This window comes from Lytechinus variegatus, chromosome 10 (genome assembly GCF_018143015.1).
Source record: "Lytechinus variegatus isolate NC3 chromosome 10, Lvar_3.0, whole genome shotgun sequence".
In the NCBI taxonomy this organism is placed as follows: domain Eukaryota; kingdom Metazoa; phylum Echinodermata; class Echinoidea; order Temnopleuroida; family Toxopneustidae; genus Lytechinus; species Lytechinus variegatus.
In genome coordinates, this window is record NC_054749.1 from 17,162,619 (window position 1) to 17,190,414 (window position 27,796).

The 27,796-nt window shown below is 34.9% G+C and overlaps 2 protein-coding genes across 2 annotated transcripts in view; one reads left to right on the forward strand and one right to left on the reverse strand.

The window, feature by feature from the left end:
* LOC121422383 (tubulin-specific chaperone D-like) overlaps window positions 1-15,217 on the forward strand; it is a 71,880-nt gene extending 56,663 nt beyond the window's left edge. Inside the window, exons 29-36 of the mRNA XM_041617389.1 lie at window positions 5,725-5,843; window positions 6,313-6,390; window positions 7,079-7,168; window positions 8,027-8,114; window positions 8,512-8,621; window positions 10,049-10,127; window positions 11,782-11,839; window positions 14,249-15,217. Of these exons, the coding sequence (XP_041473323.1) occupies window positions 5,725-5,843; window positions 6,313-6,390; window positions 7,079-7,168; window positions 8,027-8,114; window positions 8,512-8,621; window positions 10,049-10,127; window positions 11,782-11,839; window positions 14,249-14,274 (648 nt within the window). The 3' untranslated portion in view covers window positions 14,275-15,217. The remainder of the gene's footprint in view (window positions 1-5,724; window positions 5,844-6,312; window positions 6,391-7,078; window positions 7,169-8,026; window positions 8,115-8,511; window positions 8,622-10,048; window positions 10,128-11,781; window positions 11,840-14,248) is intronic.
* A 3,941-nt stretch (window positions 15,218-19,158) lies between these two features.
* On the reverse strand, window positions 19,159-26,923 carry LOC121422890. The gene is made up of 3 exons (XM_041618118.1): window positions 26,780-26,923; window positions 22,497-22,634; window positions 19,159-21,657 (listed from the first exon to the last, which is right to left on the reverse strand). Exon 3 carries the CDS (start codon window positions 21,221-21,223, stop codon window positions 20,342-20,344), a length of 882 nt encoding a protein of 293 aa, XP_041474052.1. The 5' UTR covers window positions 21,224-21,657; window positions 22,497-22,634; window positions 26,780-26,923; the 3' UTR covers window positions 19,159-20,341.
* Between the last annotated feature and the right edge of the window lie 873 nt (window positions 26,924-27,796).

Consider the following 27,796-nt stretch of genomic DNA (forward strand, 5'->3'; position numbering starts at 1 on the left):
TGAGTAGGATATTCAACAATAATACAAAGAATGTACATTATTGTGGGGGAGCCAAAGAAGACAAAATAAGTCTTAAAATCAGGCATCTAACATACAGTAGATAGATTAGTGTTATCAGAATGGACGTTTCTTAATAATATATAGCATGTGATTATGGCTCTCATTCATAACTTTCAAAATAGTACTTAGGAAAATCAACACAATCATTAAAAAAATCAGATAGCATTACATATTAAAAAACTAGAATTTAATTCGTCATGCGGACGAATTAGGTGGTCTGTCTTTATTATTGCCATCATGATCACTATTACCATGTTCATGTAGATCAATGTGATCTTCATGATGACAACTGAATGTTGATTATGGATAGAATGCTTGTGAAAGACGGGAGATGATAAAGCACTGCAAAAGGGTCTCTTTGATGTATGACAATACATGTGATATGAAAAAAAGTAATTATAATCTGTTTTATCTTGCTAAATTTTAACTTTCGTACCTTTAAATTATCATAAAGGATCTTGTACGAGATGGTAAAAAGAAAAAAAATGGAAAAAAAATCATCTTGTTTACCCCAGGATTCGAACCTGCGCCCCCGAGAAAGCAAGTCAAATGCATTGAGCCAGGATATTCCCCATAGAGAATACACATAAGCAAATTTGAGAATTCCAATTCCAATTTTGCAAGCGAAATACGGGCATGATCCCGGCATCTGATCAAAAAATGGAGGGCACATTTTGGAAAGCTTAGAATCTCGGCTACAACATACTAAAAGCTTAGGGAAAACTGACAAGAAACAATGGAGATATAGCTCACGAAATAGAGGAATGTCGAATCTAGTTTTGAGAAAAGGTCATGTCCCATAGAGATTACACGCAAAATACATGTGATATGAAAAAAGTAATTATAATCTGTTTTATCTTGCTAAATTTAAACTTTTATGCCTTTTAATTATCATAAAGGATCATGTAAGAAGTGGCAAAAAGAAAAAAAAAAGAGAGAAAAAAATTCATCTTGTTCACCCCAGGACTCGAACCCGCGCCCTTTAAGAAGCAGTCAAAGCCACGATATTCCCCATAGAGAATACACGTAAGCAATTTTGAGAATTACAAGTCCAATTTTGCAAGTGAAATACGGGCATGATCCCGGCATCTGATCAAAAAATGAAGGGCACACTTGCGAAAGCTTAGAATCTCAGCTACAACATATTAAAAGCTTAAAGAAAACTGACAAGAAAAAATGGAGATATGGCTCACGAAATAGAGGAATGTCGAATCTAGTTTTGAGAAAAAGTCATGTCCCATAGAGATTACACGCAAAATGAAGAAAAATGACAAGCCTCTTTTCATTGCTGTTTTACGCAATGATGCAATTCTCAAAATGAAAATTTATGGTAACTAAGGAGGAAGAATACATTCTAAACTACAACATATCGAAATTTGGGCGAAAAACAATCTATTTTCGAGAAGTTACAAGCAAATTTGTATAAATTTGATGACGTCATTTTTGAAAAAATGAAATTTTTAGTTTAGGCGCCATTTTGATGACGTCATGATCAAATTGAGGGACAATGGTGACATGAAATCAAATCTACAACTAATACTCTATCGATATATGAAAAAAAAATGGGGGGTCAACGGACTATTTAAAGAGCTACAGTGAATTTGCAATAGGCATGTTTTTGCCCATATATGGCCTATAGTGAGAGCTCGCGCGCACACGTGCTGCAAACTTTAACGGGTGTTAATTTCGTCATTAATAGTCGTAGAAGGTTGATCAAGGTATCAAATTGTTCAGAATTTTATTATCAATGCAAAGATGTAAAAAAACGGTGTTTCTGCGTTGCGTTAAGGCGTTACGCGCGAAAGCGCGCGCGCAAAATTTTGAAATGCTTAAAATGACCTGAAACGTACTCTACATTGGTCAAAAAATGATTTTGAGCAATTTGAAATTTTGACGCGCGCGTCGTGACCTCAAGGTGACCTTTGATGACATGACCTGATGACCCTTGACCTGAAGTTGATGTGATGTTAATTTGATTGATTTTTTATAATTGATAATGGAGATATCATTGATAATGTGATTTTACAAAATGGCGCCTAGATGACGTCATCATGACCTGATGACCTTGAAAAGCTTATTTTGACGTGTCCATGACAGATCCTATAAATGACATGAAATTCAATGAAATTGATCAAGTCTATTTTGAGATAACTTGGCGACAAAAACCTTGCCATTAAAAAGAATAAAAATAAGACTAGAATTTAATTCGTCATGCGGACGAATTAGGTGGTCTGTCTTTATTATTGCCATCATGATCACTATTACCATGTTCATGCAGATCAATATGATCTTCATGATGACAATGGAATGTTCATTATGGATGAAATACTTGTGAAAGACGGGAGATGATAAAGCACTGTGAAAAGGGTCTCTTTCATGTATGACAATACATGTGATATGAAAAAAGTAATTATAATCTCTTTTATCTTGCTAAATTTTAAATTTTATGCCTTTTAATTATCATAAAGGATCATGTAAGAGGTGGCAAAAAGAAAAAAAAAATTGAAAAAAAAATCATCTTGTTCACCCCAGGACTCGAACCTCCGCCCTCGAGAAAGCAAGTCAAATGCGTTATCCATTGGGCTACGATATTCCCCATAGAGATTACACGTAAGCAATTTTGAGAATTACAATACCAATTTTGCAAGTGAAAAACGGGCATGATCCCGGCATCTGATCAAAAAATGGAGGGCACACTTCCGAAAGCTTAGGATCTCAGCTACAACATACTAAAAGCTCAGGGAAAACCGACAAGAAAAAATGGAGATATGGCTCACGAAATAGAGGAATGTCGATTCTAGTTTTGAGAAAAAGTCATGTCCCATAGAGATTACACGCAAAATGAGGAAAAATGACATGCCTCTTTTCATCGCTGTTTTACGCAATGATGCGTTTCTCAAAACGAAAATTCATGTTTACTGAGGAGAAAGAGTACATTCTAATCTACGACATATCGAAATCTGGGCGAAAAACGATCTATATTCGAGAAGTTACAACCAAATTTGCATAAATTTGATGACGTCATTTTTGAAAAAAATGAAATTTTTAGTTTTGGCGCCATTTTGATGACGTCATGATATAATTTAGGGATAATGGTGACATGAAATCAAATCTACAACTAATACTCTATCGATATATGAAAAAAAATTGGGGGTCAACGGACTATTTACAGAGCTACAGTAAATTTTCAATAGGCATGTTTTTGCCCGCGTAACATTGACAGTTGACCCTTGACATGAAGTTAATGTCATGTAAATATTGTTAACTTTTGATAATTGATAATGAAGATATGATCAAATGAAGAATTTTACAAAATGGCGCGTAGATGACGTCATCATGACCAGATGACCTTGAAAAGCTTAGTTTGCCGTCTCTATGATAGAATCTATATATGACAAAAAAATCAGCAAAATTGATTCAGCCAATTTCGAGAAAAGTTGGCGACAAACATAGGTGCTAAGAATAAATAAATAATAAATAATAAAGAAAATTCTGACGAAATTAAGAGGTGATCTGTCAAAGACAGACCACCTAACTAGAATTTTAATTCGTCTTCCGGACAAATAGGTGATCTGTCTGTGAATCTCCTGATCACGATCTAATTTTCTATCATTATAAACGTGTCAATGATAATAAACGGACTTATATTAACGAAAGAACATATTAAATACAGCTAAAAGACAAAAAAATAAGTTGTGTAAAAGATCTTGTTTTCTTAGAGAATGCCAAATGCAATTTTGCAAGTGACTACACGAAATAGTGAAAATAATGTTGCTGGAATCCATGAATGTAGAATCAAGTTTTGAGAAAATTAGTACTAATAGAGGTTACACACAAATACATGAGCAAAAAAAAAAATTGTCTAGTGAGTTTCGAACTAAGGTCTCTCGAGTTGCAAGGCAGGTACGCTATCCATTAGCAGAGCTGCCAAGTAGTACGGATTTTCAGTATTTAGTACTGAAAAATGAGAATACTGATGGTTTCATTCAAAATACTGATTTCTCAAGTTTCAGTTTTATATATTCTATGGTATTTCTTTGTAAATACTGATTTCCACACCAAAATACTGATTTTCAGCTTTAAAAATACTGAAATGTTTTTGTTCAGGTTGGCAGCTCTGCATTAGACCACAAAGCTTCTTGAACTCTCATCATTCAAAGAATAAATATCTCAAATTGACTTATGACAGTGAAAATTGGCATTGTGATATGCCTCTATAAATTCTCAATTTTGAGGATAAAGAATTAATAAAAAAGAAAATTTTAGAATATATTTAGGAAGAGTATGAAATCAGCTACAATATGTCCAAATCTGGGTGAAAAACGGCCAACAAATACGGAGTTATAGTCATATTTGCAAAAATATTAAAACGTCATAGAACAAAAATGGAAAATCTTAGTTCCGACGCCATTTTGATGACGTCATGATAAAATTTAGAGTCAAATGTGACATGAAATCACATCTACAAGTCATACTCTATTCAAATATAAAAGAAAATTTAGGGGTCAGTGGACTATCTGATTAGTTATATAGAATTTTTGTAAAAGCATGTTTTTGCACATTTTTGGCCTATCGTGAACGCGCGCTTGCACGTGTAATGCAAACTTTGACGGAGGCTAGTTTCTTTATTACTGGTCGTAGAAGGTCGGTTGCGGTATCAAATTATTAGGAATTTTATAAGGAATGCATTCCGTAAAAGAAAGTGAGAATTTACATTGCGTAAGAACGTTACGCGTGTAAACACGCGACAACCTTTGAGTGCGCAAATTCGTGAAATGCTTAGAATGACCTGAAACGTACTCTACTTTGATCAATAAGTGATTTTGAGCGTTTTAAAACTTTGACGCGCGCGTACATGCGCGTCGTGACCTGTACATGACGTTTGATGACATCGACAGTTGACCCTTGATCCGAAGTTTATTTGATATTAATATTGTTAATTTTTGATGATTGATAATGTGATTTTACAAAATGGCGTGTAGATGACGTCACGATGACCATTTGACGTTGAACTTGTTTCGTACACATTGTATGATAACTGCATATTTGATAATATTTTGATGAAAATTGATTGAATAGTTTTGATGATTTTGGTGGAACAAGAAATGGGTGGAAAAAGAAATAAAAAGAATAAAGAAATAAATAAAAAAAGAAAGAAAATTCGTATAAACATAAGAGGTGATCTGTCAACAGACAGATCACCTAATAATTAAAGTTGAACAAAATTAAATTTTTTGACTTTATTTTTTTTTATCCTTTCCTCTTTCACATTCTGCTTCCTCTTCATTCCTTTGCAAGAAATTTATGAAAATGCCACTTCAAACTTTTTGACATTTCTTGGTACTTAATCTTTGGGTAACCTATCAATGTTACACAAAGCCTTTTACCATAGTACTACAGCTACCCCTTCTGTTTTCTCTTGACTCTTATTCAGCTTCTTTAATCTCCACCCAATTTATCTAATTTCATTTTCATTATTGTTTTTTTTAATTCCATCTGTCAAACTATTCAAGGTTAGATGCAGATCTGACAAGATTGAAAAGAAAAAAGACTTGCCTGTATTTACCTTTTCCAGTTTAATATCTCTCACCCACTCTTACCCTTTCTTGCTTTCCTTCCGTGCATTGGCAATGAAATTTGTTTTTTTTTCTATATTTTGTTTAGGTCAAGCACTCTGCCCAGTCTCTACTTTCTTTCATCAAGACATGCAGCTCAGTAGATGACCTGAAAAGATTCACTGACAACCTTTTAAAGATCTTCACTGATTATCAGAAGGTTGATAGGTTAGTGAACTTTAAATGCAGTGTTATCTTAAGTCAGGCTCAAACCCTTGGCATTATGCCCTTTCAGATCATTTGAATTTCATTTATTCAATCATTCAATCCCCCTGTTATCCACATATGAACATAGGAGTTGATACATTAAAGATTCTTTTTGTAAATTCTGAATTCCCCTGAAATAGTAAGTATATATTTGATAATTGCAGGGTTTTGTATATAAACACTGAAAATATTAATAACTTTCGAAAATATTCTGATTGGTCTCTAGATTTTTGTCACCTTATGGCCAAACAAAATATCTACAACATCTTTTGTGGACACCATATTTCCCCACTCATTTAAATAAAAAGAATGGCATAATTTGATTGATGAGCTCTGTTGTGCCATGTCAGAACAAGCCTTTAATTTTAGTAAAGTGGATTTCCAGAAGAATTTATCTTATTAAGTTTTGTATGTATTATATCCTTTACAGAGTTTCTGTCCCATTAATGAAGATGATCAACCTGCTACTATCCAGTGGATGCTTTGAAACCTTTGTAGAGGACACGGAGTAAGAAAATCTTTTTATTTTCTCTTTACAGATTACATTATAATCACTGTACTTTAACATTACTCTATCACTAAGTCCCAGTGTTTACATATTAAATGCACATACTGTACAACTTTGATCCCATATATTGTTATTACTGACAGTGAATTATCAAAGTACATTGTTTACACTGTTAATATCTGTTTATTATATCTTGATCTAAAAAAGCATCATGATATTGATTGATGTGTATGCCTTAATTACAAATTTTGAGGAAATGTTTATTTGCAAGTGGGTCAAAAAGGCCATTTCTTATTGAAGAGCGCCATCTGTCATCTACTGGCAGTATATATGCCTTTCCAGTGCTCCCACTTCATCAAACATTTACCAAACCATGTTTCTTAAAGGTTTCTTACCAAGCTTTAGAGACAGAACAACAAATGAATATGAAAATATGATTGTAGTATCAAGAATGTTGCATCTCTCTTTCTGGATTCATGCAGCATTCTAACTTTTTTTTGTGAATGCTTTTTTTTTCATATAGCCATTCAAATGATAGAGGTATATTCACAATTGTGATCATTGTGATAAGTTTAATTTGTATATCAATTTTAGTATGTACTCATTTTCATATTTACCATTATTATTATTATTATTACATGTATGACCATAATGATCATACTCTTGTTCTCTCAATTCTGTTTTCTAGTCACCCATTTCCACTGAACCTTCTCCAACTTGTCAAGAAGGAGGTAACCAAGACAGGTGATGCCCAAAAGCTTCTCACAAGTATTGAAGTGTAAGTTACTTCACCAATTATCAAATATCTTCATTTTATAAAAGGATTGAAAGATGTCCAAACTATAACTGTCAATTAAAACATTTGAATTTTAAGTTTTATATTTGGAAATAATGTGATTCATATAGACCAAAGAAACTTGACAGTTTTTTCACTCAGTTTGATTGAATTGCTCCTGAGAAAATCCATCATTAGTAGCATGGGGGTGAGGTTTTGGCAGCTGTCTTTCCAATATGCAGTTTCTTTAAATCATTTGTGTACATTAGGTATCTTTGATATCAATAATCCCATTAATGAGGGTTTCACTGGGGTTTTTCTGCTTCCGCATTGTTTATCTATGATTAGAAGATTGGATGTGAATTTACACTGAGCAGGGAAGCATTTTATGAAAGGACTTGTCGGACACTTTATCTGACAAGTCCCATTTTATGGTAACAGTTACCATAGTAACAGTGCTCATCAGCCAATCAAAATCAAGGGAAGTTGCCAGGTCTGACAACTTGTCTGATGAAAATGTTGATGAAATGCTTCCCAGGAATCTTGGTGAAAGGCATCACTAAACATGGCGCAAGACTTTTAAGGTACCTAAAGGGGCTTTCACAGGTGCTCAAGCGATCGTTTGGTCACAATATATGTTGCACAGAATCGCAAAGGTTGTAAGCAGTTGTACTACCAATTGTGAAAGGGTCTTAATAAGCAGTGCATGTCATTGAGTAAAAATGGGTAATCTTGAGCCCATGAGAGAGCCTTGTGGAACGATTTCATCTCTACCATGCTATCTTTAATTGTCACCTAATCCTAGTACATTTATCATGGACTTCTGATACTCTATTAATGCAAAGTGTTATTTTATTTCAGATTCTGTGGTATGATTCAGTTTGTTGGTGAGCCTCGGAAGAAGAGTCTGTTTCAACTCATGGTTTTCCTCTGTCATAAATACCCAAAGGTAAGAACATATTCACCATTAACCTGTTTGAGACTGAGCGAGCCTGAATATATACATGTACTAGACAAAGATACATGTAATGTGGGCTGATTGCTGCTTTTACAGAATGTGCAGTGACGATCAGTCTACATTGCCTGACGAAGGCAAGTAGTTTGCAGCTGAAACATCACAACTCTCATTTTCCTAATATTTTGACAATTGATTAAGTTCTACTCATCTTCATCTGTTCACAATAATGATCAACTTCTTCTGTATTATGAATATATTTTTTTTAGAATGATTAATAACTCATGAAGAAGAAAACATATTGTGCATTTTTACTTTAAAAAACAGAGTAACAGACTTTTTCCACATTATGACCTAATTAAACGATTACACATATCTTTTAAATCCCCAGATAAGAGGGACGACTGCTAATAGACTGTATGAGACATTGATGGTATATGATGACGTTGTGGATGAAGAGAAACAAGAGGAGGTCATGACAATACTCATGGAAACAAACTGGTAAGTTATAACTCAGGGCGCCATCTTACAAAAAGTTACAAATTGATCTGATCAACCACAACTATGGACAGCCAGCAAAATCAACGTTTAAAATGCATGTTTGTTCAAAATATTTTCCGGATGTAAAGTCATGCATTTATCGTTTTCTTGAAAATTCAGGGTGCTTTTATTTGCTTACAGAGGCCATTGTGCGAATTCCTGGCAAAGAAATTATGACATTGTTGGATTTCCATATAATTCAGGTTGATCGGATAAATTGTAACTCTTTGTAAGAACCTGTAATGCACTGGTGGACATTTTGGGATGGAAAATCTAATGCGTTTACCCATGGGGGACTGAGTGATATTGCTATAACACACAGTCCTTTACGTTTATAATTTTGTGGAACTCAATAAATCGCTCTCCTTACTTTTTTGAGGAGCTCAATTGAGCTCCTCAGAATCGCTCTCGGTGATGAGCTCAAATCAATTCATTACAATACATGTATGATAAATTGTAGATTTTTCTTAACATCATATATATGCAATAGCTGTGTTAGCTATTAATTAATCTGGGATGAAACTAGGCCTGGGTCAATACGTTTAGATGTTGCGCTCCTGCTAAAAAAAAAAAAAAAAAATGGCTAAAATTTTACATTTTACATATTTAAATCCATGAAATGGCTTTCTATTTTCCATAATTCCTTGAAATCATTTTGATTTAATTGAAAACTACCTGAAAAATGAATAATATTCACCTCTTTCGCGATTTGAACTTACCTCGGTAAATATTGTAGTCCCACATGTAGACTTCCATGGTGTTGCCATGAAAATCTACATATGGGACTACAATATTTACCGAGCTCCTCAAAAATGAAGGTCTGAACACATTGACTCCAGCCTGCATATATACACTGGCTCAGTCTCAAACGGGTTAAGGATGCCAAGAATTTACACTGATATCTTTATCTTCTTGGAGAAATTCTGATTGGCAGTTTATATAGTAGTTTTGTCCAAAATTTACAATCAAACTCAGATTTAGTTGTTGATTCATCTTGTCAGCCAGAAGTAGCCAGAGCTAATACACAGAGTGGTCTGTTTATTATCAAGGTGTATATGATTTGATGTGTTGTGGCTCAGTGGATAAGTCTCTGGACATTGAACCGCAAGGTCCAAGGTTTGAATCCCACTGCAGCACTAGGCGTTTGTCTACAATTGCCACTCTCCACTGAGGTGTAGTAAATGGGTATACTCTGTAGGAAGAAATTCCTTGAGTGCTTGATAAGAATAGCCATACTCAAGCTGGGGTAATGGTATGCAGCGCTTAGAAAACATTGCATTAAGCACTGTATAAATGATGCATATAACAGATTGTCAGTTTTGCTTGTTAAGTCTTCCGTGTTCCAGTACATAACAGCTTTTTTGTATTGTCTATCCTTCACATCACAGGCAAGAATCACAGGCCAATTGTAGACCAATCAGAAACCATGTATGTGACTTGTTGGGAGTACCACAGCCTGTTCTGAAGGTATGTTCTTCACTCTCTACATGGAAACCCACATTTTATTTTATGGACATTTTATTTTATAAACATTGTCGATTTTGTTAATTGATGGGGTGGATTTATAAGCACTACTTTTTGTGTTGGTGATAAACTAATTTTGGTTGTTGGGGCATGCATGATTATAGATATTTCAAAGCTTTGAATGATAGAGGAAGTTGTGTACAAGGTCAGTCTATGTGATTTCTACACATGCCTAGTCAGTCAAATATATTGCTGTACACATGTGTGACCCCAAAAACATGTTTATAGGGGTGTTTTTTCAGTTTTGGACGAGGGCTGCGCGTGCACTCGTTAAGGGTATCAAAAACACAGATTTTCAAAAAAGAGGGTGGTTTTGAAAGACTGGTCAATCGCAGCCTCAAACGTATTTGGGGCATTTTTTTTCAAAACTTTTTTTATGACTAGCCAAACGTGTTTAGGGCATGTTTTTTTTTGCACACAGAGAAAAACTTGTGGTGTTTGGAAATAAATTGGTCACGCATGTGTACAGCAATACATTTGACTGCCCCCCAGCATTAGTCACATTCGCAGTCACACCACAGTTGTACTTACAGTAGCCTACTGAGTAGATCCTCAACATTCTAAAGAGTATGATATGAATTCTGAAAATTCTGTCATGATAATGATAATACAATCTTTAATTGTATTCATCTAATCATGAAACAGGATTTAAGTAGCAATAATGAGAAAAAAAAATATTGTAATTGTTTCATTAGAGATCAACCAAGTGTGTGTTCATTTTATTTTTTTAATATGTGTGCACCCCTGTACAGATATAAAAAAATAGTACACAAATTGTTTGTGAAGGGACATGGACATAAATAGTTTTTGTCTCGCCCACCAGAGGTGAAGGCGAGACTTAGGGATCCAAATTTTGTCCGTCCGTCACAAACCTTATGACACATAACTCCACAACCATAAGTCGTTTTTCAACCAAACTTGGATGGTAGATGGACTTGGGGGACCAGCATGTTATGCTGCAGTCGGAGGTCACATGGTGAGGTCAAAGGTCATTTTCAGGTCAACGTTAAAGTTTATATGCAAGACTCTCTTATGACACCTAACTCCGCAACCGTACATATAAGTCACTTTTCAACCAAACTTGGATGGTAGATGGACTTGGGGGACCAGCATGTTATGCTGCAGTCGGAGGTCACATGGTGAGGTCAAAGGTCATTTTCAGGTCAATGTTAAAGTTTATATGCAAGACTCTCTTATGACACCTAACTCCGCAACCGTACATGTAAGTCACTTTTCAACCAAACTTGGATGGTAGATGTACTTAGGCGACCTGCATGTTATGCTGCAGTTGGATGTCACATGGTAAGTTCAAAGGTCATTTTCAGGTCAACATTAAAATTTACGTGCAAGGCTTATATGACTAGTGTTATTCTATCCAAGTCATTTCACAATGAAGTTTTGATACAATTCTGTTGCGTGCCCTTGCAAATCACGATATTTCCGGTTATTTTCATAAGTGGGTGAGACACAAAATCCCTTTTGCCTTGTATTCACATTCCAGCTTCAATTGATTTTGAAAAGAAACAGATAAGAGGTGGCTGCAATAAAAATGTTACCGTTGATAATAAAAATAATTTCTTTTATCCTCCTGTCACAGAACCCTGGTAAAGCTAAGAAGCAGGAGGATGCTGATGACCAAATGGAAAGTTATAAAGGTAACTGTTACAAACTTTCTATTTCTCTATCTCTATCTCTTCTAAAAGAAATGTGCACACAGTTGTTCACAAAATCGTCCCTTTCTGAGACTCATAATTGTTCTGAAATTTAATCACCTGTTATTTGCTTGTTATTTTCTTCCAGTTCATTTTTTGTCTCACCTGCGAAGCAGAGTGAGACTATAGGCGCCGCTTTTCCGACGGCGGCGGCGGCGTCAACATCAAATCTTAACCTGAGGTTTAGTTTTTGAAATGACGTCACAGAGATGCCAACCCTCCCGATTTCATCGGGAGGCTCCCGAAAATTCATCCCAACTTCCGCCCTTACGATTACCATCCTTATCCTCCCGAAATTACGATTTTTTTGCATTGATCAAATTGGATTGGAAGGACATACTATCGTCTGCTAACTTTAGCATGTAATAACTCAATTACGTTCGCTGCTACTAAATTCTGTTTGAAAAGTAGACAAATAAGGAGCAGCGAAAAGCTGGTGCATGTGATATGCCCAACGGGAATCCACTGTGCACCAGGCCGGTAGGCCCGGCTAGCTTCGCGAGGCGTGTGCGCTCGCGGCCACTGGATTTGTCGAGTCGTGCGGTGGAATATCGTTGTGTGATTTCGGCGTATTGATGGGTTGATATTGACACGAAATGGCGGAAAATCAACAAAAGAAGACCAAGAAATGGTCTCAGAAGTATGAGATTGAATATAGTCTCCAGTACCTGTGTGTTCGGAAAGAGGAATTTACCATACATTTTGCTCAATTTGCAGCGTGGACATTTCAGTTTAGCATGGAGGTCGTGATTCGGAAGCACTTTCGTTCGGGAGCAAACGGCATGCATAGGCCTACCATACCATGGATAGCTCTATGGGCCTACGGACATTGCGATGACAAGATCTTCATGATCTTCGAGCTCCACTAGTACCCTGTTGTCTTTATTTTACCAAGCAAGGGACCAGCGCTGAGTTTTTCTTTACTGGATTTATAGTGGAACATAACCTGCCTATAGCTGATAGTGATAATTCATCCTTGTTGATTATTGTTGTTGGACAGGTACTTATGTATGACTTTTTTTGTCCCTTCATTTTTTATTTACATGTGAAAATGCATATTTGATATTTTTAATGTTAAAAAAGTGGGAACAATGTTTATTTCAAAACATGTGAAATGCCTCAAAATAAGGGTCAGATTGCACCAGAGAGCATCTAAAAACCCAGAGCTTCCAGGGCCCTAAGGCGGGCCCTGGACCCCGGCCGCAAGGGTCGAGCGCTATGCGCTCGAGATGTGCGCTATGCGCACATAATTTGGTGGCGGTTGCAAATCCTCCCTAATTCTGATTTCCAAAAGTTGGCATCTCTGGGGTCATAACTTAGAAAGTATATGGATCTAGTTAATAAAACGTGGCCATAAGGTTAATCAAGTATTACTGAACATCCTATTAGAGTTTCATGTCACATGACCAAGGTCAAAGGTCATTTAGGGTCAATGAACTTAGACCATGTTGGAGGGATCAACATCGAAATCTTAACCTGAGGTTAAGTTTTTGAAATGTCATCATAACTTAGAAAATATATGGACCTAGTTCATGAAACTTGGACATAAGGTTAATCAAGTATCACTGAACATCCTGCACGAGTTTCACGTCACATGACCAAGGTCAAAGGTCATTTAGGGTCAATGAACTTTGGCCGAATTGGGGGTATCTGTTGAATTACCATCATAACTTTGAAAGTTTATGGATCTGATTCATGAAACTTGGATATTATAGTAATCAAGTATCTCTGAACATCCTGTGCACGTTTCAGGTCACATGACCAAGGTCAAAGGTCAATGAACTTTGGCCGAACTGGGTGTATCTGTTGAATTACCATCATAACTTTGAAAGTTTATGGATCTGATTCATGAAACTTGTACATAAGAGTAATCAAGTATCACTGAACATCCTGTGCGAGTTTCAGGACACATGATCAAGGTCACAGGTCATGTAAGGTCAATGAACTTTGGCCATGTTGGGGTTTTTTGTTGAATAACCATCATATCTCTGTAAGTTTATTGGTCTAGTTCATAAAAAGTGGACATAAGAGTAACCATTTATCACTGAACATCTTGTGCAAGTTAGAGTAGTATTCAAAGTCAGCACTGCTGCTATATTGAACTGCGTGGTGCAGGTGAGACGGCCAGAGGCATTCCACTTGTTTATTTATTGTCTTTAGTTTTCTTTTCAACTTTCTCTGCCATTTTTTTTTAAAGTATTTGCTTTGCCCATATTGAATTATTGTATTTTTACATTGTCCCATTTTTTCATGATTTATCCCAACAATATTGTTTGTTTTCTGTGTTTTAGGTTTTTTTTCATGAATGAAAGTAATTTTTTTATTCTTATTTCTTTTTTTCTTGTCTTACAGATCTTGTGTCAAGATTGGGCTACTGAGGAGTGAATCTTATTTATTTATTCCCATGAAGTGCTGCTGCCTCATACTTATGTACCATTTTTACCTGAATAAGGCATATGAAAGAAATGTCATTGCATTATGTAGACTAAGATTAATACCAATAAAGTGATATGAGCCAACATTCCTTATAAAAGAGAAAAAATAGGTTTTGCAAACAATAATTGTGATATACGTATTTTATTTTGTTTTATGAAGCTATTTGTGAAGTTGTCAATGTCTGGAACTTGTTTTGGGGGTGAAAAGCCCTATTTCCAATTAATTTGATTCCCATTTAATAATTGAAGTTGAAATCTGATCCTTGTTGGTAAAACAGGATATATTGCAAACAAATAACAAGCAGCTGAATGTAGTGTTGATAATTTGATGACGGTCATATGAAATTTATTCCCACTTAGATGAAACAATGTGAAATAATTTTGGTACCTCATTTAAGCCAAGGCCAAGAACATGTCACTAGTGATGTGTAAAGTGACACACACAGCTTTACAAAACAACCCCCAGTATTTCTGTTGCCAGATATTTGATACATACAAACATAGGAATAATGTCTAGCATTTCAATTCAGATTTCTTGTTGAAACCAATTAAAACCTCAACTCAATTGTTTGAAACATCTTGAGAGTTGTACAGCTTGGGAAATCGTTTTTAGACCATGTCCTATAGGAACCTAGTTGGAAATTGGTCTGATATTATATCCCAAACAGTGTCATGGACCCAAATTATCATCTACTTATTGAAGATTCAATTTCACAATATTATTACAACACTGTCATCATATCAAGCAGCCCTATTGTCATAAGGAGAAGAAGCAATCACTTCATCACATTTAAATGCCTTTTAAGTCTTGTTAAAATGTTCCCATTTGTGCTTCTGCAATTTCACCTGTGCATTGTTGAGGAATTCTCTGTAGATCATATACAGAAAATAATAGCCAATTTTTATAAAGCGCTTTTCCCAGAATGGCCCAAAGCGCGTTACAGCATATTATTACCCCGGTCATTGGATTCATTTCAATCAAGCACGAAAAGTGCACAATTTCCACTCCCTGGGGAGCATTCCTTGCATTCATCGCAGCCACATTATGGCGCTGGCAAAATCAAACATACAATATCTTTCGCATCCTACCGGGTACCCATTTAGCACCTGGGTCGAGAGTGGCAAAGTGTGGATTAACGCCTTGCCAAAGGACGCTAGACCGCGGTGGGATTCGAACACACGACCCTCTGTTTACAAGGCGAGAGTCAGAACCACTACACCACGGCTCTTCCACACATCAATAACATCAAGAAAAGAAATCCTACTATTAATCCTACCTATGGAGATTAAAATTCAGACATTTAAATGCACACAGTGTTGGAAGTGTTGTTAAACCTCAATCTACAAATCTGTTGAGATTAGATTCCCTTGAATAGAATATCAAAGAGTGATTACATTGCAGGCAATGTAATTCTGCTGTATTTATTTTTAATGGGGAGGGGGGATGAGGCAACAAGATTGAAAACAAGTGTTTCCTAAAATTGCCTGTATCGAGTTTGAAAAATGTACATTAAATTTGCCTTTATATTTTCCTGTGTTATGTATTTGTAATACTTCAAATAATCATTACAATATTGTGCTGTGTGTGATGTACAGATATAATTTTCTTAAGACTATAGGTGTATAAAAATAAATATGCTTTTGATGTGTATTCTTTTTCAAGGCAGTTCCCCTAATGTACATAGTTTGGTTAATGATCAAAGTTTGATTTATTTGATGTGTAGAGTTTCTATCATGTTAAAGTGTACATTATATTAGTGTGTATTCCATGTATTGTTATGTTTTAGAGTGTATTCTGTTACTTATCTGGTCAAAGGCATAGGTAGTCAGAATCTATTTCTTTGGTTGTTGTTTGAAGGAGGAATAAGATGATTGCTATTATTGTTATTAGTCCATGTTGATTGAAGGAACCGCATACATTCGTAATTCCGCAGCTTTGTTATTCCGAAGGTTTGGATATTCCGAAGGTTCGTATTTCCGAAGTTTCGTAATTCCGAAGGATCGTTAATCCGAAACGAAATGAGGTTCGTAATTCCGAAGGTTCGTTAGTCCGAAAACTAAATGATTAACGAACCTTATTTCGTTTTCGGAATAAAGAACCTTCGGAACAACGAACCCTATTTCGTTTTCAGATTAAAGAACCTTCGGAACAATGAACCTTATTTCATTTTCGGATTAACGAACCTTCGGAACATCGAACCTCATTTCGTTTTCGGATTATCAAACTTCGGAATAACGCCACAAATGTTCGGATTAACGAACCCTTGTGGGTTTTCTGATTAACGAACATCGAGGTATAGGCAATTTACGTGTTTCGGAATTACGAAGTGTAACCGAAGGAACAGTTGGGCAAGCATGCTGCCTTACACAATTTGTTTTATATATATTTCAGCCATTCTATTAGAAAATAAAATATATATTCACAATATTAACTTATACATGTTCTTTATATATCTCAAAGGATGAATTCAAACTCAGTTAAAATGAATTAGTAATTTTTCAGTAAACCTATGCTCAAATTTACTGTAAACATTGATGTCACTGGTAGACACCGTCCTCTCAGTAAACATTATCTCTTGCATTTGTATTGATTTGATTTTGATTTCATCTAATTTTGTTCATATTTTGTCCATATGTCAATCTTTGACAAATTAGATCTTGGCTCCAAAAAGATACAGAGAAATGCTCTGTCCCTGAAGAAGAGAATTTTTGATCAAATCATATTTTTTACATGCACTTATGGAATAATGATAGTAAAAAGTGCCATGGTTGCTCTCAAAATTAGGGCTTAAACTTATTTTCATAGACTGAAATTCAGTCAATAACTCAGTTTTCGATAGTAAGTGATGTAATACCTTATGGAACCAAGCTCTTCAACTAAACTTTAATCAGTCAAGCATCATCAAATAAATGAACCTGAAATAAAAAGATTTACATTATGTGATGTATAGCATTGATTTATCATTATTAATGAGCACAATTTATTGACTTTGTATGCTTAGTAGTGGGCATTGTGACAGTGAATCATCTGAATTGGATAAATATGCATTGCATTGGAGCAGGAATAGTATGCCTACTCTACAGATGAAATGTCATGCAGAACGTACTAAATCATCCAGATTAAATTTAAATGGGGTTTTCAGGAGAGTTTTTCAGGAAGTGATCTGTCGGTGATTTTGCACTGAAATTGTTACAAGCTATACTGAAATGCTTACTACTGGCTGATAGCAAGTTTAATGATGGTTGAAATTACTGCAAAACTGTATCATGAAAATCTCTCCTGTATATCTTTGTATGTTTGTGAATATACGTGTAAAATTAATGCCAGTGGCGGACCGTGACCCAGAGGAGACAAAGCATTGGAGGGGCACTGTATTGTTTGTGAACAATGTTGTGCCCCTCTAATGCTTTATCTCCTCCGGGTCACCGACGGTCTGCCACTGATTAATGCAATTAATATCACTCAGCTGTGTGATATTGAAATGAGGAACTGTTTTATTAAAGATGATTATGTATGTATTCCTGCCAATGAATGAGATTACAAATCATATGTTGCTTTTGTTGTATTTCTTTTGCAACTGATCGAGACTTGAGAAGATAAAGTCTAGAATGGCTGGGGTTTGAGTGGATGGTTTAGTTATTTTAATGACATTGCTCTATTAGCTAAACTGCTTCTATAAACTTGATTTCCTGGGCAAAATTATGCTTGATATTCAATGTATTTAAAAAAAAAACATCGTCACCTTTCTGATGTTCCCTGCAAATATAATTTGCAACCTTAGAGAAAGAGAGATAGAGAAAAAATAAAAAGGGGACAAGAAAAAAGGGGAGGAGAGTGATCTAGTGGAGGGAGAACAATAGAGATATGGGAGAGGGGGACGGTAGAGAGAGAGTGGAGCGGAGACCAGAGGGAGAGAAGGGGTGTTTGATAAAAGTTGTGCTTATGTGTCTGAGTTTTGTCAGACATATCAATCAGATATGATCATTTACGTCTGGACCGACCTTTAACGTCACCATCCGAAAGACGTGACCAGGGCTCGAACCTCTGCATCAATTTGTAACTTCCCAACAGCTTGGATTACAGGCGCATGCCACAACGCCCAGTTATGTCTCGATTCAAGAGAGGAAGAGACAGTAATGTTAGATAAGAGATTCAAAGGAATAACAAAACATGTAATTAAAAGAAAGAGATAGGAAGATACTAAAATAAGATATAAAGAAAGATGGAATAGAGAGAAAGAGGCTTAAGGTAAAACAATTGAAGAGACTGGAATAAAACAATTGGTTCTGGAAATCTTCCATTCATTTATCTGTGAGATGTAAATAAATATCATTTATTTCTAATCTTCATAACAAAATAGCATTTAGCTCTTGGTACTGATGCAAAATAACAACCAAAATAAGAATGAAAGTATTAGAACATTGGTAATTAGTATCAATTATATTGGATAGCATTAGGGCTACACAGTGCGTATCAAAAAAAGTTTACACTTAGAAAAAACCCTGTAAAATTATTCATTTGTAATATCCTAAAGATTTTTTCCACATTTTAACATTGCACAGATCCATTTAAGCAAATAACGAATGAACTGTCGAAAAATATTTCTGCTTGAGTGAGTTTTTTTTTTAGTTATTTTTAAAAAGTAAGTGAAAATTATTTGCGCAGAACTTTGAAATAGTTATGCGAATAAAAGTAGACCTTAATCATGAAAAACATGTTGAATTTAGCTAAGAAAATTAATTTGAAGATATCTTTTACTTTTTTTACTTGTTTCATGACCCAAAACACTATGAAGAGTGCATTGCGCCCACACACCAAGGCCATCGTGATGGTATTTGCTTTACACTGAGCTGTGATCCACATGATATGGCTTAGGCTTGATTTTTATTTTGTTATTCATGGTCAATCTTGGAAAAGTCTGGAGAAGCAAGTATTAAAGGAAAAATGAAATGTAAACCCACATTAAATGATAAAAACTTAGTGAAAAATGCTGGAGATGTCTGATATAGACTTTTGGTCAGATTCAGTTTTGTCCTCAGATCCAGCCGGCACAAAAAGGGTAAAGAATGCACTTAATTGAAATTTCAATTTTGGTGGCAAAATTTAAAATGCTTGAATGTATCCGTTTTATTTCATTTCACTAAAAGTGGAAAATATGGCTGAAAAAAATTTCGGGCCCTCCCTATGGATCCGCCCCAGCTTAAATTCAGTGTAATTAAGAGGTCTTGTTTATAAAGAGCATGTCATGAAATTACACGAACTTTGAGATAAATTATGCATTATGTGCCTAGCAATGCAACAGCACATTGTTATTAAGATTTAGATTGCTTTAATAATGTATATTACACTGGATATTACACAGCTGGATTGTACTGTTCAAGATAGTGACATTGCTCCGTTTCTGAAATCAGAACAATAGTTATAATTGTTTTAAAAAAGTTAGAACAGCGGATATAAAAGGATTCTCATAATTTTCTGTCAGTTTAATTTTTAAGTGCTGTTTGATTATTTTGATTTAGAAAGTGAATAACTCTCCTTATTAAGTCAATGATAATTTTGAAGTGTGTGATTAGTCTAATTACTAATGCTTGTCATGTTTTCATCTCCTAATTTGGTAATACCATTCATCAGTTTTTCAGCATAAAGTGTGCTAAACATTGCAAAGAATTTACAAATGTAATGGTCAATCTGCTGAATGATAGAATTTGTTTACAAACACAAATTATTCAGTGCTGAAATAAGTAATGATAGTATAGTCATAGTATACATGTATACAAACCTGCCTTTGTAATACATTTACTTGATCAGATATCAAACAATAACATTGTCATTTGACTTTGTATGAATTTACCAAAAAGGATATGTCCTTCATATTTCATAATATCTATTTTCATTTTAAATGTATCAGATGTCTTTAATTCTTGACGATTTGGATCCAGTTTCACCATAAGAAATTCTTCAGCATCATCACTATCAACATTTGTTGATGTAGACAGATCCTTTGATGCATCATACAAGTCTAAGATTATTGTTGGCTATTTGTACTGATATTATGATCAAAGTTAATATAAAACAAGACAAAATTATTAACCCTACATAATATGGGGTCTTTTTCATAACAGAAGTCAATGTCGATAAGGGGTAGGTTGTAGGTGTAATCTCTACCATGTCTGTATTTCTGTACTCAGAATCTATTGACATACATGTAGTTTGTGTTGTGATGGTAGGACATGGGTCTTTGTGACTGGATTCCTCTTCAAACAAGACAGTATCCTTACATTCACATCTTGATTTGTATTCATCCAATGTAGAAGAACAGCAAAATGCTGGCTCTGATTTCCTGTTGAGTATTTTCTGTTTCAATGAGTCCGTCTCTATAGGTTCATTCGATGGGGGTATCCACAGACCATCTTCATAGCATTTAATCTTTCCTGGTAGACTTCCAGCATTAGCTGTGTTCTCTACCTCTACCCCATCTCCACCCTCATCATCACCCATACCACATGATTCCTTACCAGGAGGGTAATCTACCTGAAGCCATACTCTATGTGTATCATCATGTAATATGTTACCATCCTTATATGCAAACAATATATACGTCCCTTGATCATCTCTCATGAGATCCCTTATTGTAAGATCCAGAGAGCAGCGCCCACTATTAATTATATTCTTAACCTTAAATCTTTGAACCTGACTATCAGGCAAAGACAGTGATGAGTCACCTGTTGAACTATAAAATGGCCGTCTGTTTGATTGCTGTAATGTGACTTCTGTACTATCACATGGATATGGGAAATTCAAGTTGGCCTCTTGTCCTTGCATTAAGGATATTCCTTCAGATGCATACACATGGGCAATTAGTAAAGTGATCAAAACAATTATTTTTTCCATTGTGTATTTTAATGAAGTATTTCAGACTTAAAGATATAGATTGTAATCTTTAATTAAAAATCACAAAATATTCATGCACATGTAGAATAGATTACTGAAATGTGAGATTGAAATAACATGTAACAAATTAGGGACCGCAGGGAAATACAGTGGTTTACACACACAATAAGTATATGAAGATCAAAACGTCAGTTGGTCTGACCCGTTTCAAATGTTTTTGTTAGGTAGTGGATGCAGTTTTTTTTTCGAATAACTTATGAGATGAAAGTCTTCCTTTCCTATATGTCTTGCTGTCCGCCGATGTTAAGAGAGTTGACTTGGTTTACTACTTTTCCGCGTACTGTGCCATCAACTGGAGTAAAATCCTGGATCTTTCAATGCTTCAATTCAGCTCAAGAGATTCCTTTGCTGGACAAGAATGTTGCAGATAATCCCTGGAAAGAAAGTGTTTATTTTCTTAAAAAGAGACATTCAGATTTTTTTTTGGTACCACACTCTGACTTTTATTTTCAAGCCTCACACAACCTTTAAGACAAAATTTGTGACGCCCAGGAATGCAGTCTCAAAAATTATGCAACATTGCATGTCAGACCCAAAATTGCCCAAAACTGTTTTCATGTACAAAATCAATATAAATTTGATTCAAGTTAAAATTCATTAGTGAGTGATTATTCTTGCTTTTGTTTACAACAGCCACATAATTTGATGTAATTTATGGCCTAATTATACAACTGACAAATTGGTCGAAAAGACAATATAATTATGAATAAAAGAACTAAGAAAGATATAATGAAGAAAAACAACAACATACGACATCCATTTTGATACCAGGATCGTTAGGATTATTATTGTTCTAGGAGCTTTTAGTCAATTAAAGCAAAAAGGATGATTTTATGAATAAATTAGCATAACTAATGTTAACTTAAACATATGAATTTACCTATGCAACCACATAGATTGCCTCATTAGCTATCATCATGCAAATTTATGCCATGCTTGTGTGATTCCAATGATAACTGAAACCAGATTCTTTTCTGTAGAACGTGAAAACACTGAATATTTTAGTTCTTTTGGCAATCCTCTTATATCCTTGCTTTGAAAATAACAGAGTATTCCTTAATTCACAGCGATATAGGGTATATCTGACACAGGCTATGTATTAAAATATAATTCATGAAAGGTTTGCTCAGATTAGATATAAAAATATTAACATTAATAACAAACTTGTTCAAGAGATGGTTCATGTATGAATGAAGAATTAAGCTGTACTTACCCTGTCATCTATATGATATATCAACTGATGGCAGTAAAAGTAATGTGCATTGCCAGCCGTTGAGAATACCCTTCCAAGCCAAAGTCATTACTGTCAATTATGGTTGTGGGTTCCTTGGATACCGGTAGTCTCTTCAGTCTAAGAAATAAGAATAATGGTGAGTTTCAACTTAACATCATCCAGTCACATAGGTAACAGATCAATAAATCTTGAAACATGGATGCATATATGGATATCCATCGATTTCAATGATGACTGAGACATTCCATGTGTGTGCAACGGTAAACAGAGTATTAATCATTAACTTATTGGTAAACCTTAACATTGACTTATTGCATATTTTGTTTGAACAAAAGTATATGTACAATACATGAAGATTTGATAGGTTGGCTTTATAATGGTAGACACTTTTCACAGAAACATTTTTAAGGCACATACAGATAATCATTGGGAAACCTGAAATTGTTTTTCATCACTTGCCCCGGGCTAGTGGGTTTGTCGATCCCTGGGCCTTTTGTTTGAACCGTAATATTTAATCAAGTAAGCCATTTATTTGTCAAAGCCAATGTAATTAGTCAAAATTGATCAACTACATCCCATATAACATTTTGCTGTTGAATTTTAGGGAGATACATGTATTCACAGATGAAAGAGAAAATATAGTTTAAAATTAAGGGTTGAAGCAAACTGTGCAAAGTCTGTTGAAAAATCAAAGGATGATTTTTTTTCATTCAGATATTTTCATATGTGTTTTCAATTATTATTTTTAAACCCTCTTTATTAATTGATTGTTTTTAATTACTTAACAGAATCCTTATATTATACAGTGCATATCAAAAAAGAGTTTACACTTTGAAAAAGCCCTGGGAATTAAAACAATATACAGCATGTGGGTAATTTTTTCGCTGTGTCAAGGGAAATGGTGAAATTAAACTTACATGCGAAACATTTCTCATACATTTTTCTTGCACTTTGAGTCAATTTAGGTAAAACGGATACATGCAAGCATATTGCCACCAAAAAATTCAAATTTTAACACTTACATAGTAAGCACAACTTTTACCCTTTATGTGCCAGCTGGATCCGAGGACATAACTACATCCAAAACAAAAGCTTATAACTTCACTAAGGTTTTAACATTTAAAGTGGGTTTACATTTCATTTTATACTTGTTTCTCCACACTTTTCCCAAGCTTAACAACATACAAATGAAAATCATGCCTCAACCATTTCATGAAAATCACAACTCAGTGTAAAGCAAATAGCGTCACAATGGTCTTGATGTGTGGGATAGTGGGGTGGGGCGCAATGGCACTCTTCGAAGTATTTCACTCAAGGAAACAAGTTAAAAAAGGTAAAAGATATCTTCAAATCAATTTCACTATTGAACATCAGATAAAATATTATGCATTGACAAAAATTTTTCTGTTCTGACGTATACTATTCTTTCAAGGATCTTAGAAAATGTGGACAAAAGAGACATAGGTCGGTAATTACCGACATCCAACTTATCACCTTTTTTAAATAAAGGAATTACCTTGGCTATCTTCATTTGATTTGGTACTGTACCATTTTCTAAGGAAAGGTTGAATATATGCACCAGCGGGGAAACAATAGAATTTATTACGGATTTTGAAATAAAATTATTAATTTCATCAAAGCCAGGGCTTTTTTTATTTTTCAAACCAGATACTATATCAATAACTTCTTGATTATATGTTGGAGCAAAAAATATTGAATTTGGATTAGGCGGGCCGAGAAAGTCCGAAAAACTTTTCATCGAGGGAGGAATATCTTTAGCTAGATTTACGCCAATGGAAGAGAGATGGTTATTAAAAATATTTGAAAGGTTGTCACCATCATCAACAATAACATTATTAAATCTAATTTTGGATATACTTGATTTATTATTGGAGAGATTCATGGTCTGTTTTAGAACCTTCCATGTGTTTTGCATGTCGTGTTTATACAGCGCGTCCCAAAAAAAATGTCCCTCTGACATAGGACTGAATTAATTAAAAAATGTGGTAGGATTCTCAAATAAATGTTCATGAGTAGAAAGCTCATTTCATGTTCTAACTTTTATGAAAATTTCATTGGTCGCGCTTCAGCGGTTTTGAATACACACTCTGTTACGTAACAGTGGTGCATTTTAGCTCATTCCAAGTTTGCACCATTGATGCATTTCTTCATTGTCTATGGCATGTTAACCCCCATTCTTACATCCAGGATCTGAGCAGGGATATTCCCTAATGCTAATCATATCTAGGCTCATCAAATCATAAACTTGAGCATGTTCAGAAGGACACGAAACATAAAAAATTAAGTTTGTTTGATGATTGATAAGAGGAATCAGTGCACCAACTTGAAAGAAAATGTGAATGATGGATGAGTAAAATAAGCTGAAAAAGGGGGAATCAACAAGTTAATCACCCTTTGCAAAAAGGAACTATACCAAAGAAAATTTAGACTTTTTTCTTTTAAAAAGTTACACTGAATTATTGAACTTGACCTCAGTAGCTAATTAACTAAAAAAAGTAATGAAAACAAAAATGCAGTATTGTTGGAATTTTGCATGAAACAGACATGACCCGTTGTCTCAATCATTGTGCATCTCCCGTTTATCAAACATGAAATGAACTGTCAAATACTGTTTTTGCCCTTCTGAACATGCTCAAGGTTGCGATTCGATGAGCCTGGTTAGATCATGGAGATTTCCCTGGTCAGATCAGGGAATTCCTTGGTCAGAACAAGGAGATAGAGGTGATATCTCCTTGGTCAGAATGGTCAAAGGGGGTTGATATGCAAGAAAGTGCAGAACACAAAGCAGTGTTGCATGCATATAAACTTGGAATGGATTGAAAAGCACCACTGTTACAAAATAGGCTGTGTATTCAAAACCACTGAAGTGAGACCAATGAAATTTTTATAGAAGTTAGAACATGAGATGGGCTTCCTATATCCATACATTTCATTGAGAATAATTTTTATTTTTTGAAGTTATTAAGCCGCATATCAGAGGGACATTTTTTTTGGGACGCGCTGTATAGAGCCAACTGCCTCGCAAAGTAATTTTTCTTTTCAATGCGTAATATTTTAGTAAGTGTATTCTTATAAGATGTGTATTTTATTTTTGATTGTTCTGTACCTTTCATTTTGAATTTATAAAATAAGTTATTTTTTCTATTAATCGAACGTAAGATAGATGGCGATATCCATGGTGACTTGGAAATCATTTTGTATGTATTACGCTTATCTTTTTTAAGGGAATATGCAGGTCTAATTTCTCATTTATTATATTCATAAAAAGGTTAAAGGACGCATTAACATCTACAGAATTGTATACAACTGACCAGTCGACATTATCCAAAGAAGCACCTAGACTGGCTGTATTTTCGTGCGTAGGTCTACGTCTTCGTTGTTGGGAGTGTATCGGTCTAATTGGTCGTCTTAATGAAAAATGAGTAAGAATCAGGAAATGGTCCGTAATGTCAGAAAGTATGGACTTAGTATGGACTTAGTATTATAAAAGAATCGGGAGGAAGAATGTTGCAGAAAATATTGTCAATAAGTGTAGCAGTTTCATTAACTACACGAGTAGGTTTAGAAATCAGAGGCAAGGAGGCCGAAAAAAAGTTTCAAGAAAATCTTGAGATACATGTATATTGTAGTGTTTCAATAAATCAATGTTAAAAATCATCTATAAATATTACATCCTTACAACAAAAATAGACACTACAGTATAATATAGGGATACTTTCCTCTTTGTTGAGATATTTCCATCTATATATTAGTAGATTTAAGATTAAGACTAGCAACTTAGAACTAGACCTAGGCTAGACTTAAGTCCAAAAAGTGCCTCCCCCAATTGGTGGCGCCATCCCTGCAATTAACCGCCTAAGGCCTAAAGGGTGGGCTAAGGTTTCCGCGGCCGAAAGCTCCGGCGGCGTAGCTCCTTATCTTTGGCTAGGGTCTTATGAAGGGTAGTCCCATATGCTAAATTTTATGAACTGTTTTTGGTAGAAATTAAATGGATTTCCCCCCAAATAACATGAAATAAGTTGTTAAAAGATCATTCAACCTTGACAGTCATAGTAAAACACTATTTTCAACACGTTGAGGTAATTTGTGCAAAACATGATTTCACAAAACTTGAAAAAATGCAATTTTTCTCTCTTACCAAACACTTTTTTCGACATTATTGTCATTTTTGGAAGCCGATTTATGCAAAGTAACACCAGATGTATCTACAAAAAGGCAACTTTATATGTTAAAATACTCACATTGGCGTCTAGAAAATATATCCACGAGTGGAAAGTGTCGAGGTATTTAATCACTAAATGTGAGAAAACGTGTAGTTTATTGATATTTCCGGGGGTATGCACCCAGCAGAAGATCACAAGCGCAGAAAATATTCCAGAGGGAACTAATTGGAGCTCCATGAAATATAGGACCAATCAGAGCACACTTCCGGTTTCGCCACTCTGTCATATATTTTAGATTAAAAAAATAGATTTTTACTTTCACAGATGCTTATTTGCTCATACCAATTTTTCAAAGATTCTAGAGAAAATAATTCATAAACGTCTAAATGCGCGAGTTATGAAAAATACGAGACATTTGGCTTCCTCCTGCTCGTATATACGCACGGGCGTCCGTCGATATAACACATGATATTTTTATGAAAATATGCACCCTTTTTCTTAAAAGTTGATGGAGAGGGGGAAAAATTAATCGTATCAAGTCGGAGTATACTTTATTTCACTGATTTTTATGATTCATCCCATTTGATTAACTCATCTATTTGTGTTTTGGGACTAATCTTTCCCTTATATACGCATTGCTTTTTGGCAGAGTTCTATGGAAAATGCACCTTTTTTCACACAAACTTGAGACACTCTGTATTCATTCCCCCATTGCTCAAGAATGAATGGGCAGTTAACAACGGAGTGAAAGATTTATTGAAGAATGGAATGTATATTTCATGAAAATGAAAGCTATTTCCCCATTGAATGTTTTCTTTAATACGTGTTTTTTAGATGAAGTTAGTTGTCGAATAGGCTCTCCTGGCATTTGAGGTCTCTATCGGTGACGTCACTCAGGATCGTCATGCCTGATCCATCGGCCGGGCAGGGGTCGCAATGATTATGCATAATGCACTCAATATATACAATAATCTTGTCTGATCCAGTTCAAATGAATGTGAAACTCATATAATTTTCATCAGAGCATTCAACAGGAGTACTGTAGTACAAATTGTTTGTTATAAGTGAATTAAAGTCCCTCCATAGAGTTTGGTC

What these genes read in the sequence shown, in the direction of transcription:
- LOC121422890 (XM_041618118.1), bottom strand. Translation starts at nt 21,223, where the DNA reads ATGGAAAAAATAATTGTTTTGATCACTTTACTAATTGCCCATGTGTAT.